The sequence below is a fragment of the Engystomops pustulosus genome, chromosome 2, assembly GCF_040894005.1.
Source record: "Engystomops pustulosus chromosome 2, aEngPut4.maternal, whole genome shotgun sequence".
In the NCBI taxonomy this organism is placed as follows: Eukaryota; Metazoa; Chordata; class Amphibia; order Anura; family Leptodactylidae; genus Engystomops; species Engystomops pustulosus.
In genome coordinates, this window is record NC_092412.1 from 116155849 (window position 1) to 116169989 (window position 14141).

The 14141-nt window shown below is 42.8% G+C and overlaps 1 protein-coding gene across 1 annotated transcript; it reads left to right on the top strand.

Annotated features, from left to right (window-relative positions):
• The first annotated feature begins 7859 nt into the window (after window positions 1–7859).
• On the top strand, window positions 7860–13363 carry LOC140116587 (serine/threonine-protein kinase Sgk2-like). The gene is made up of 16 exons (XM_072133075.1): window positions 7860–7944; window positions 8355–8402; window positions 8957–9029; window positions 9257–9600; window positions 9960–10141; window positions 10227–10477; window positions 10585–10647; window positions 10748–10886; window positions 11003–11194; window positions 11275–11403; window positions 11542–12024; window positions 12130–12194; window positions 12299–12428; window positions 12544–12731; window positions 12815–12943; window positions 13080–13363. Exons 1-11 carry the CDS (start codon window positions 7863–7865, stop codon window positions 11545–11547), a joined length of 1509 nt encoding a protein of 502 aa, XP_071989176.1. The 5' UTR covers window positions 7860–7862; the 3' UTR covers window positions 11548–12024; window positions 12130–12194; window positions 12299–12428; window positions 12544–12731; window positions 12815–12943; window positions 13080–13363.
• The last annotated feature ends 778 nt before the right edge of the window (window positions 13364–14141 follow it).

Below are 14141 nucleotides of genomic sequence, written 5' to 3' on the forward strand. Positions count from 1 at the left end.
CAAATGCTCTGATTAGCCAAATCAGCCCCCACAATTCCAGAGACACCACAATAGGGAACAGTTCAAACAATGTCATGTTACGGCATAAGTCCAAGCCCAACCAACCAGCCGGCCAAGCAGACGCACACCTCTCATCCCCAAAAACTGCCCCAAAACCACAACTCCCTGCGGAATCTGTGAACAGGGATATCTCATCATGGCCAACCTCAGGAGGAACCAGCATGTCTGGCTATTGTACTGCATAAGGAAACGCTGCCACACACGCAGGTCACTCCTAAGCTGGGCTGTAATATGGATTCGGTGATTGGGCCTACATGCCCCTCACGCCAGCGAAAGGCGCCGGGAAAAAACCTTTGGCATGATCCTGCATGCAAACACTAGCAAGCCTAGCAGGGACTGCAATTGTCACAACGTTACTTTTTTTGGCAGAGCAAAAACCATCCACCAATGACATAAGACATAATCTGCGGCCTTGACCCCCCCAACCCATTTCTGTTTAGGGCCAACCTCTTCCAAAAGTCCTTGTCATAACGCCACCAGGCTGAGCAGCCATGTGGCTATTACGAGGAGTATATGGTCCCTTCCACACTTGCATTGCAGATCACGTCAGAGTTTGATCAGGGTGCGATCAGTGTTTGGTCAGTGAAAAACTGACATTTTGCATCAGAGTTCAATCAGTTTTCAGTCAGAGTTTGTTCAGTGTCTCAGTTTTTCACGTGCATTTTCAATGCAATTTCAATGCGCTTTTGATGTGCAGGTAATGCACGTGAAAGGACTCAGTACTGAGCTCTATCTTTTCTATGGCAATTGATGCGTGAAAAACGCATTGCACTTGCAATGCACATGCTTGTGTCTCAGAGTGCAATGCGTTTTTAATGCATCTCCACAGACTTGTATGGTGCGTTTTTCACGCGCGTGACTTACAAAAGTAGAGCATGTCGAGATTTAAACGTGCGTTAAAAAAGTCTGAAAAAGCCCATTGATTACAATGGGTCAAGTTCTGCACGTCAAAAGCACACGCAGAACATGCACATGAAAAACGCAAGTGTGGAAAGGGCCTAACACATCCATATATAGAAAAAGCTCCAAACAACCCTCCGGATGCCTCTGGCCCATCAATCCCCAAGCACCATAAATACTTGGATCCAGTTATTGTTAGTCTTAGCTACCCTAGGATTATCTGACCACACTTGCCTCTCCTTGTCCAACGTATGCTGATCCACTAAACGACCAAACATCCACATACACATTGGATCATTCTTTAACCTCATTATCTAAATGTGACCCCAAAGGGCTAACCGCACAAGATACTGAATCCTTATGCACACCCAGGGTGAAAAGAGGGGGAGCGGCAGGCGCAGATTCTGCCGACTGATTTTTCTATCAACTGGTTCAGCGATGACAAAATTTCAGAAACAACACTAGTCCCTTTTATCTTACAGGTGGGTAAAATATAACTTTTAATTAAACAATCTTAAAATGAATGTTCTGTTACAGTATAGACATACACTATCATTAGACGTATAAAAACACTATATCATCAAAATTCATCAGAAGGGATACAGGACGTGAACTGGTTAATTATCCTGGAAATAATTGGAGAGCTATCTACACATTATAGGGTCACCAGGTCCAATAGGTACATAACATAGTGTTAGTGACACTCAAAATGGAGATACACTGCGGGTACAATGTTAGACATGGGCACATACAGTAAGATGTATAATGATAAGTTCTTACCGTCCGCCAATCTGCGTTTGCAAAGATGAAAAAAGGTATAGGGTAATCTTACCAGTTCTTGGTGATCACAGGTAGTCGGTTCCTACAATTCATGCAGAGAGCCTGTATAGCCCTAGCTCTTAGATAACCCTCAAGGTGCCCAGACTCCCGTCCTAACAAGGACGGTCCACAGCTATCCCTTATCCAATAATTTGCCCTAACTAGATAGCCTCCAAATGGTAACGGTCCCAACGCGTTTCCTCTGCAGTAATGCAGATTCATCAGGGGATAAAGATGAAGAATAAACTAATCCTTTTCTGAGAGAAGATACACTAATGTAAACTAATCTTGGAGAGACAGAGCAGTGGCTCCATTCCAAATGCAAACCGGCATAGTGAATACCGGATGCTCGGCTGGCGTGTGCAGAGTCAGTCTGCGCATGTCCTGCTGTTTATACAGCGTTTTGCGCGCTCAGGCCGATTACTTCCGCCCTTGTCACGTGATCGCGTCACATGGCCGGTCAGCTGATCCGGTCACATGATCGGTCACCTGATTTCAAAGAGCGGAGACCTGCAATTAGGACGGGACGTCGGGAATTGTAAGTATAAAACCCGTTGATGCTCCCCTGTCAATAAAAACAGGACGGAACCAAAACAGTGATTTCGCACAGAAGAGTATTTAACCTCTTCTAAGCGACACTTGATTTTGGACTAAATAAGGTACAAAGCGTGATATTTCTGGCAGTACTTCAGCCTCCATTAGAACACTTCATTTTAGGAGGCCGGGCCATTGATAATCTCTGATACAGAGCAGACCAAAGGAAATACACATTTCGAAAGAGAGGCTAACCTGCAGAACTGGTAGTTTGGAAGGGACCCAAGTCTCTCTTTATAGAGTTTGTAGAGAGTCTTAATCATAATGACTTTGGGTTGAAGTTTACATATGACATTAGCTGCGATAAGTTACCTTTTCCGGATGTATTGCTCTCTAAAGACCATGACGGCACTGTACATACGGAGGTCTTTAGAAAGGCCACAGCGACAAACTCTCTCTTGAGGTGGGAGAGCAGCCATCCCGTACCACTCAAGAGGGGGATACCGCGAGGACAATATCTCAGATTGAGAAGAAATTGTTCAGATACTAACACCTTTCTCAAACAAGCAGATGACCTCAGACAGAGGTTTCTACAAAAATGATATCCAGATAAGATCCTAAGAGATGCTTTTCAGAATGCATTAGGTAAAGACCGGCAAGATCTGTTGACCCCAACTACTAAAGAGGACTCAGATAAGACTGTCAGATTTATCACCACTTTCAGTAATGGCTCAGAAAAAATAAAGGAGATTGTCTCCAAACATTGGAGTACTCTCCTTATGGACCCTGACATCTCTGACGCCATTAGTGAATCACCCTCCATCACATATAGAAAAGGTCGCTCCATAAAAGACAGACTCGTCCATAGTCATTACTCAAGCGCAAACAATGTGACTTGGCTTGAGGAAGCTAGACCAAAAGGCTCATACAAATGCAGTGGATGTGTGGCATGTCCCTTTATTCTAGTAACAAAACAATTTAAGGCAAATGTTACAGGTGAGCAGATTATGATTAAAGCCTTCATTAACTGCAAAACGGAAGGCGTGATCTATAGGGTGATATGTAGTTGTGGGATGGAATATGTCGGCAAGACATATCGGCAATTCAGGAGAAGAGTCGGGGAACATCTGGCCGACATTAGACACTCCAGGGACACCTCAGTTGCTAAACATGTCATTGATCAACATCAGGGTGATGCGACTGTGCTGAGGTTTCATGGTATTGCCCAGGTACCACGGAGCGTCAGAGGAGGCAACTGGGATAAAAAAATCCTCCAAATGGAAACTAGGTGGATTTTTAGGCTTGGGACGGTAGCCCCAGCAGGGCTTAATGAAACTTTGAGCTTTGCCTCGTTTATAGATACATGATATGTCCTCCTCAAGACTACAATGTACAATACAACTACTAATATATTAAACATCTTGCTCTACTAATCCTCGTAAATTAAATGAGTATTGTATTTGTATATAGATATTTTTTGAGAATCCAATTTGAACTGTATCTATTTGCTGTACGTGACTATTCTGCATAAAGTTCTGCAGGTTAGCCTCTCTTTCGAAATGTGTATTTCCTTTGGTCTGCTCTGTATCAGAGATTATCAATGGCCCGGCCTCCTAAAATGAAGTGTTCTAATGGAGGCTGGAGTACTGCCAGAAATATCACGCTTTGTACCTTATTTAGTCCAAAATCAAGTGTCGCTTAGAAGAGGTTAAATACTCTTCTGTGCGAAATCACTGTTTTGGTTCCGTCCTGTTTTTATTGACGGGGGAGCATCAACGGGTTTTATACTTACAATTCCCGACGTCCCGTCCTAATTGCAGGTCTCCGCTCTTTGAAATCAGGTGACCGATCATGTTGACCGGATCAGCTGACCGGCCATGTGACGCGATCACGTGACAAGGGCGGAAGTAATCGGCCTGAGCGCGCAAAACGCTGTATAAACAGCAGGTCATGCGCAGACTGACTCTGCACACGCCAGCCGAGCATCCGGTATTCACTATGCCGGTTTGCATTTGGAATGGAGCCACTGCTCTGTCTCTCCAAGATTAGTTTACATTAGTGTATCTTCTCTCAGAAAAGGATTAGTTTATTCTTCATCTTTATCCCCTGATGAATCTGCATTACTGCAGAGGAAACGCGTTGGGACCGTTACCATTTGGAGGCTATCTAGTTAGGGCAAATTATAGGATAAGGGATAGCTGTGGACCGTCCTTGTTAGGACGGGAGTCTGGGCACCTTGAGGGTTATCTAAGTGCTAGGGCTATACAGGCTCTCTGCATGAATTGTAGGAACCGACTACCTGTGATCACCAAGAACTGGTAAGATTACCCTATACCTTTTTTCATCTTTGCAAACGCAGATTGGCGGACGGTAAGAACTTATCATTATACATCTTACTGTATGTGCCCATGTCTAACATTGTACCCGCAGTGTATCTCCATTTTGAGTGTCACTAACACTATGTTATGTACCTATTGGACCTGGTGACCCTATAATGTGTAGATAGCTCTCCAATTATTTCCAGGATAATTAACCAGTTCACGTCCTGTATCCCTTCTGATGAATTTTGATGATATAGTGTTTTTATACGTCTAATGATAGTGTATGTCTATACTGTAACAGAACATTCATTTTAAGATTGTTTAATTAAAAGTTATATTTTACCCACCTTTCTGTAAGATACTGATTCTATATTGGTGGTAGGTACAGCCTACAGCCCTAGATAGCCTATTCGGCAATTGGAGCATTTGGCCTTTTTCCTATATAATACTAGTCCCTTTTACCCCGACCACCCAAGCACTAGTAAATGGAAACTCACCAGCCACTGTTGCACCAGGAGGAACCACTGGCAATGAGATCACTGCTGGAATCACCGGAGTAGAAACCAGGCTGACGTCCCTGGATGACCGACTGCAGTCCCCCTCTCGCCGTACATGATAGGTTTAGCCCGGCGGCCGCAATGCTGCCTCGAGTCTGCAGCCCCTGGCAGCAAAAAGCTGGGAGAGTTATCCTTTCCCCTTCAGCTGTAAGGCAGCAAACAGTTAGTCACCCAACAGAATATCAAGGCTGGACACTGAACCAGGAACCCATCTTTTTACACGCTCACCTGACAGCTTCCAGGCACGTGCAAAGAGGATGGGTGAGCTGAGCTGGGTGGGCTATAAAAGCAAGTGAGAGGGGAGGAGAGAGGGAGGAGGTAGACAATTATACACCCCCTCCTTAAAGTGCGACACATTTATTAACCATTACATTAAAACGAAGTCAGTGGGTATCCTCCCTAGACAGTCGGGGGTCCCATTCAAGAGCAAGAACTGGATGTGAAAGCGAGTGAAGCTTGAAAGGGGTAAAAATGTGCAATTGTGACAAATACTACTGCATAATGTTAAGACCAGAAATATATGCCACATTGGAATATCCAAAAATACACAGAGCATAAGATGGTGGAAAGAGAGTCAACACTTGGATTATCATTCTGACTGGTATATATACAAGCTGTTGGCAGGCTGAGATGCAGTGTGTCAGGGAATCGAAGATGGGCTAGATGGTTCTAGACATGTAACCTCCCCACTTGGGCCATAAGCATGCAGAGATTGAAATATACAGTAACCTGGAGCAGCTGCCTGTAGGGCAGTTAGGCCACTGGTGTCACTGGTTTCTGTAGTAGGCCTCATCTCCACCTGCCTGGGCCAGCAGGTCAGAAAAAAGAGGAGGGACAGGCTGCGTTAATGAGATGGTTTCCCCATGGGGCACTTCCTGTGTAGGTGACTAGTCCCCAGCAGATGATAAGATGACAGCCTATGATGGTAGCGGCAGGCCAGTGACACAGGGAGAGGATCGGAGATTCTTAAACAACTCACGGTTATAGCCTGCCCCCTGTAGTATATAGCCTGCCAGCCCCATAGTATATAGCCAGCCCCCCTGTAGTATATAGCCAGCCTGCCGCCCTGTAGTATGTAGCCTGCCAGCGCCTGAGTACAGTGTTACTCTTTTTATAGACTCTAGTATAGGATTTTTCAGCACAAATTTTGTACAGTATTACTCTTTTTATAGACTCTAGTATAGGATTTTTCAGCACAAATTTTGTAATGAAAAACTCGGCTTATACTCGAATATATACTCTAGGTAGAAATCATAATGTTTACTGGGCTTTTCAAATTTTTCTTATGATGTTCAACGTGCAGGTTGAATAATGATTATTATTGTATGAATAATGATTATGTCTTATTGTACAGGTCATATGTGAACACGTGTGTGGGGTTTGTGTGGTGATTTTCACTTTTATCAAGTATGAGACTTATACATAAATAAGGCTTATGGGACATTTTTATTTATTTATGAAAAGATTTCTTTATTTTAATTTTATTTTTTTAAACTTGTTGCACTATGGGACATGAACAAGTGATCATCCAATTGCTTGTTCATTATAATACCCTGAAGCACTGATGTATAACAGGGCATTATAATCATCAGCTTATCCAGATACATAAGATTTGGGGGTTATTTAGCATTGGTTTTATTGATTTTTTGGCATAAAAAAGTCTCAAAGTACTCGCATTGAGGATTTTTGAGATATTTCACTCTTAAAAAGTCTGACGGGACGACACCTTTTCATTACCTGGTGTAAACATAGAATTGACGCTAGGGCAGTGATGGTGTACCTTTTAGAGACAGGGTGCCCAAACTACAACCAAAACACACTTATTTAGTGCAAAGTGCCAGCACAGCAATTTAAGTAGTACTTTATTGCTACCTGTTCTACCACAACTTTTAATCATATTGGCCTCTTGAGGACAACAGTTGAAAGAAAAAGGGCAAATTTTGACTTATGTTTGACTAATGTTAGTCGCTATGGTCCCCCTGTACAGGAGGAAATGTGGGCCTAGTGGAGCTCTAAAGATAATCCTCCCCTTTGCACATGTTCTACTTCTTCCTGCATCCCCAAACAATCAAGAACGTGTTTCTTTAAAATAGCAGTGAGATCAGCATTTCTCGAGTCTCCTGGGACTGCAGGATGATTCTTTGAGTTCTATGTCAAGTGCTATGTTGATGGCTTGGGTGCGCAAAAAGAGGGCTCCGATTGCCATCTCTGGCACCCCTGTCATAGGTTCGCCACCACTACGCTAGGGTAACACAGTGCAAAGCCAGATTCATGACCTGAGACTTTCATGTTATTGTGCAATTATTTGCGCCCATATAGGCGCAAACATCTGTAAAGAGGCGCAATATAATGACAAATAGGGCGCAATAATACACAATGGTTACACGGCGAACTGAGTCGGAACATTCCAAAAAAACGCAAAATAGGCGGAAAATAGCCACTACGCAGCAAAAAGGAGCAAAAAACACCAACGGAAGGAAAAGATAAATGACCCCTATTGTCTTATACTCAAAATGTGCTCAGCCTGTAATCAGGCTCCGCCCACATATGACTGTATTTGCATAGAACTCTGCTGGTGACATCACAATGGCGATGAGATCACAATGCCCCTCTTGCCCTATATAAAGAGGAAACGTGCTGAAGCAATTCAGTTGTCTGTTAGACAGCGAAGATGAAGCTTTGGAGATTGCTGCTCCTGCTCTTACTGACGGTCACAGGTGTGGAGGGGAGGGTCCTCCCCAAAAGATCACCGGGTAATGGATGTTTACTGTATAACATTGGAGGGGGTCTTATACAAAGGTTTAATTACCAGGAATATTTACTTTATATAACATCTGCAGGAAGCTCCTTGTTCTTTGTCAGCCACTGATGTACATGTAGTGTCATTTTTTAGGAAGAGGTTCTGCAGTAGCTGTGGTGTGTATTATACAGATCTGTGCCACAGCTACTGCAGAGCTTCTTTATTATTATTTAGTACAGGGGAGAGATGTGTGCTTCCCATATGTCTCGCTCACAGAAGGAAAGGGATCTAGTATATACTGACAGTATTGGACAAGCGGGAGGGGCTATCAGTAGTGTCTACTATGTGCTCTCCATGTTAGGTATAAGATGCATCTTCTATCATGTAGAGTCTTATCATTGTCTATTATTCTCTTCTGCACAGTGACCCCCTCGATCACCACCCTGGGACCCCCCAGCCAGAAGGATATAAGTAAGTGTCACCCCTTTATAAGTCTATAGAGGACTCTGCTCGTAGACATCTGGATCCTTGATATTGGGGGAAATTTATTAAACAGTCTTTGTGTCCACAGCAACGTAGCAATAGAGAAGTCCTTATGAATGAAAGTTCCAATGTGATTGGTAACACAGACAGTTTCACATTTAGAATGTGTCATAGATCCCACCCAATGGGGCATATTTACTAAGGACCTTGCGCCAATTTTCTGTTGGACTTTGTACATTCTTTAAGGTGCAAACTGCTTGCACAGGTATTTCAGAAGTTTCCGTGCCACATATCTGTCGCACGTGACCATCTTATGGTACAGCTGCACTATGCTTCATGTAACACAAATTTCTGCACTGAAGGGGGTGTTTCAGTACTCATTAGGACCATGCACCAGATTTAACATGCAAAGTAAGGTAGTAAATGTTCACCAATGTGTTCTATCACCATGACAACCATAGAGGGTCCATAGTAATGTGTAAGATCTATGTGTGAAGCTTCTACATGAAGTCTTAACCACCATCTTGTCTCTTTCTTCCCAGTCCTCAGATATACCGCTGTGGCACTAGGTGGTGCCGCCCTGCTGGGTGTGATTGTCGCCATCATTTGGTTTTGGTGAGTTTTCTACATTTTGTACCTTGTATATTATTAGTAACACTTAAGTCATGTAGATTTATAATGTCCCCTCAATCCAGAGGCAGTAATGCCGTGACCCCTGGAGGTTTTAATTCTAGGCTCACGTCCATATCTGCCTCTATCCTCCATAGTCACACATGAGGTGGGAACGCGATGAGGATTCTTCCTATTTCTTTTTTTTCTTATTCTGTTTCTTATCATTTTAGCCTGAAAAAACGTCGACCTGGGTGTCTGAAGCCCGCAGAGGACAACCTTAAAGAAGTCGTGGTAGAGAAACCAGCGTGTCTCAAGCCCGCGGAGGATGACCTCAAAGAAGTCGTGGTAGAGAAACCAGCATGTCTGATACCCGCAGAGGACGATCTCAAAGAAGTCGTTGTAGAGAAACCAGCGTGTCTAAAACCTGCGGAGGATGACCTTAAAGAAGTCGTGGTAGAGAAACCAGCATGTCTGATACCCGCAGAGGACGACCTCAAAGAAGTCGTTGTAGAGAAACCAGCGTGTCTAAAACCCGCGGAGGATGACCTTAAAGAATTCGTGGTAGAGAAACCAGGTAACAATTACCCATCAGTTACTGATACCCCCCCTGACCTTAGATGTATTTGCCCCTAATCAGAGGAGCAACTTGTAGCTTCTGGGATATATACAGAACCAGCGCCATTCTCACTGATATCTTCATACAGCACTGGTTATGGGCTAGAGGGGTCCAGGTGTAATGCTAATTACATCCCGGTACTAACTTCATATATAATTCCACACAACGAGCTTCCCTTTAATAAAGAATCTGAATAATTTAGTGAACCTGTGATTTATCTTTTGGTTGATCTAGTAAACTCTGATAAATCTAAGCTTTTATGATTGTACACACGTCTATGGTCTTCTGATGGTTTGTGTTTTACCTTGTACCTTTAGCTTTCCCAGAGATACTCCCTGGCTCACAGCACCCAGAACCAGAAGACATCACAGCCGTACCAGCAGACGATCCTAGCAATGCTGATTCCTCTACTTCTATACCAGCAGAAGTTATCAACAAAAAGCCTGTTGATTTTGACATCCAATTTATAAAGACTCTTGGAGAGGGGCAATATGGTACGGTAAGTGGTAAAACTTTATCTTACATCTTCTCATCACAAATTTGTATCAAACATCTTTTTCTGATCTATTTTGCTTCTTCTACAGGTTGTCCTGTCATCAGATCTGGCAACTGAAGAACTGTTGGCTCTGAAGATCATGGCTAAGAGTGAGATAGAGGACTTGATCTTTGTAGAACTGGAAGTCCTGGAAATTGGTGCTGGAAGCCGCTTCCTCATGTCTTTAAGGGGCTTCATAGAAACAGAGGAAGAATATGTCCTGGCAATGGACTATATGCCTCAAGGAGACCTGTGTAGACGGATGGCAAAATATTGGACATTTGACATCCCAACAACAAGGTGCATTTCTTATAATGGACAATGGTTACATGAATACAACCTTTGTTTTATTATCTTCTGTATTGTGTATGTAACCACTAAGCCATCCTCTGCTTTTTGCTCTACAGACTCTTTGCATCTGAGATGTTCTGCGGACTGCAATATCTTCATGACCACGGCGTCATCCATCGGCAAGTCAGACATACACATATCTACAGGGATTCTTTCTTTTCTCATATATAAATTGTATCCATGAATTATCCCTGAATTGTCTGTTTCTAATTTCTGCAGTGACCTGAAGCCTGAAAACATCCTTATAGATGCCATCGGACACATCAAAATCGCTGACTACGGTTTAGCAGCCATCAATGTGTCTAGGGAGGACACAACAACTGGCTTGTTAGGCACGATTGGTTATATTGCACCAGAGGTAAGGAACATAGAATCCCTATGGAGCCAGGTGTCTGAAGACCGGTCCTCTTAGCATTGCGTGTGTAAAACCCTTACCAGGAATAATCTCTTATCTCCTGACTGATGTTCTTCCAGATGCTGGACGGGAAGCACTACAACCATCAGGTGGACTCATTTTCCTTTGGCGTCATACTGTACAGGATGTGCATAGGAGAAGAACCATTCTACGGCAGAGGCTCAGTGGAGGAATATTACCTGTCACTGATAGAGACGGTCCCTTTTTTCATTCCTGGGATGTGCCCTGACACTGTCAGCTTCATAGAAGGGGTGAGTAGTAGTTTAAGATGCATAGGGATCATAGAGGGAATATATTTTCCAGCACTTATTCATTATCTCTTATTTTCTAGCTCCTGAACAAATCTCCAAGTGACCGACTGCCAATAACATCTTCCACCAGATCCCACCCGTTCTTCATCTCTATTGACTGGGGTGATGTGGAGTCCGGGAAGGCCCAGCCACCATTCCCATCGGTCTCTGTAAGTATAATACCCAGAGATATCATGGTGATATTTGTGCAGTTATAGGCATACAGCCCTTCATCTTTTCTCCCTTATAGGTATACATTATATATGTGCAGAGATGATACTTAAACATGTATATTTCTCTCCTTACAGGAGTAACCGCTACCAGAAACATCCAGGACCATTTATTTTCTACCAATTTATGACTTATTTTCTCATCGATTTCCACATATCAGCCATATAGATTTGAGCACCAATTATCCAGGGATGTTACCCGATCGCCATATTTGGATAAAGAAGAATTTTTTTTCCCTAATATGAGGACAATATGACACATTATCGTCTTGGGTTTTTCATCTTCCTCTGGATAAACATAGCAAGTCATTACAGGTTCTCATCTCCTGTCATCAGATCTGGCCACTGAAGAACTGTTGGCTAGATAGAGGATAGAGGATTTGATCTTTGTAGAACTGGAAGTCAGTGAAAATCGGAGCTAGAAGCCGCTTCCTCATGTCTTTAAGGAGCTTCATAGAGACAGAGGAAGAATATGTCCTGGTAATGGACTATATGCCTCATTGATATCTGTTTAGCCCTAAGGATGGCGAAATGTGAGATATTTGACATCCAGACAATAAGGTAAATTTCTTATACTGGACAATGGTGACATCAATACAACCCTTGTTATTATCTTATGTTTTGTGTATATAACCACTGAGCCATCCGCTGCTTTTTGCTCTACAGACTCTTTGCATCCGAGATGTTCTGCGGACTGCAGTACCTTCATGACGATGGCAGATCATCCATTTGTAAGTCAGATATACACATATCTATGTCTATCTATTCTTTCTTCTCTTATATATGAATTATATCCGTGAATTATCCCTGAATTGTCTGTTACTTATTTCTGCAGTGACTGGAAGCCTGAAACATCCTCCTAGATGCCATCGGACACATCTGACTACGGTTTATCAGCCATCGATGTGTCTAGGGAGGACACAACAACAGGCTTGTTAGGCAGAACTGCTTTTATTGCACCAGAGGTAAGGAACATAGAATCCCTATGGAGCCAGTTGTTTGAAGACTGGTCCTCATAGCATTGCGTCTGTAATACCCTTACCAGAATGTTCTCTTATCTCCTGACTGATGTTCTTCCAGGTGCTGGATGGGAAGCAGTTCATCAGGTGGACTCATTTTCCTTTGGCGTCATCCTGTTCATGATGTGCGTAGGAGAACAACCATTCTACGGCCGAGGCTCAATGGTGGAATATTACCTGTCATTGATGGAGAAGGTCCCTGTTTCCATTCCTGGGATGTGCCCTGACACTGTCAGCTTCATAGAAGGGGTAAATCCTAGGAGAAGATGCATAGGGATCATAGTGGGAATTTCTTATTTTCCAGCTCTTATTTTTTATGTCTTATTTTCCAGCCTCTGAAAAAATCTCCAAGTGACCAACTGCCAATAATATCTGCCACCATATCCCACCTGTTCTTCATCTCTATTGACTGGGGTGATGTGGAGTCCAGGAAGGCCCAGCCAGCATTCCCATCAGTCTCTGTAAGTATTACACCCAGAGGTACCATAGTGATATTAGTGCAGTTATAGACATACACCCCTTAATCTTTCCCCCCTATAGATATACATGATATATGTGCAGTGATGATACTTAGACATGTATAATCTCTACTTACAGGAGTAACAGCTACCAGAGGCATCCAGGACCGTTTAAATTTCACCGATTTCCACCACATATTATCCATAAAGATTTGAGCACCAATTATCCAGGGATGTTATCCGATTGCCATATTTGGGGTCAGGAAGGAATTTTTTCCCCTAAATTGAGGACAATACAACACATAATCCTCATGGGTTTTTTGCCTTCCTCTGGATAAACATAGCAAGTCATTACATGGTTGACACCGAAGAATTTCTTTCAACCACACTTGCTATGTAACATCTAAAAAGCTTATCTACTACACGGTGATGAATAAATATATATATATATGTATCTACATTCTAAACATATAATGAGCTTTTGTCTTAATTATTTACATGTACAGAACTTATTATGAACTAATATCATCGTTGGTTACCAGACAATTTACCTGGGAGGGATCTCGCTTTGGGTGCAGGATGGGGGAAGGAAGTATGTGGGTGGGGTATTCGAGGATGTGTCTTTTTCTAAAAAGGAGAATCGGGAGGGTAAATGGGGGAATAAGGAAATGCATGATACCGTCATGATTGTATATTAATAGGTTCCTATATATAATGCCAAGGTGTGGTGCTGTATATTGCATAAAGGGAGGACATTGTTATTATTTGCTAAGAAGTTATATAATTAGAATGAAGATATTGTATGTAATAATAATGGGCAGCACAGTATATAATATTAAAGAAAATCTACCATCTGAAGCCATTATGATACTTCAGTGACACTTAGTGATATATCCATGCACAGTGACTGTGGTAATGTTCTTACATCTGTTAACCATGGCCTTCCTTCTAAAATCAACTTTTAAGTTTATAATATTGAATCTAAAGGGCTTTGGGGGAGTTACCAGAGTCCCCCCATGCTGTAACCTTCCAGGCTGGTACACTGTGCAGTAGCAGTCCCTTCCCATTGTGTGACATTACAGTTAGCACAGGGAAGCGGAAAGTGCAGGGGGAGGAAGAGACAATAATAGCATTTATGTGGAGGATGTGTAATACATGTTTGTGGAGGTGATGGGGAGGATGTGTAATACATGTATGTGGA

Bases quoted from the DNA above. Each gene is read 5' to 3' on its own strand.
- LOC140116587 (XM_072133075.1), top strand. From the start codon at position 7,863: ATGAAGCTTTGGAGATTGCTGCTCCTGCTCTTACTGACGGTCACAGGT. The intron at 8,403-8,956 runs GTAAGTGTCACC...CTTTCTTCCCAG, and splicing joins CCCCAGCCAGAAGGATATAA to TCCTCAGATATACCGCTGTG. The intron at 10,478-10,584 runs GTGCATTTCTTA...TTTGCTCTACAG, and splicing joins TTTGACATCCCAACAACAAG to ACTCTTTGCATCTGAGATGT.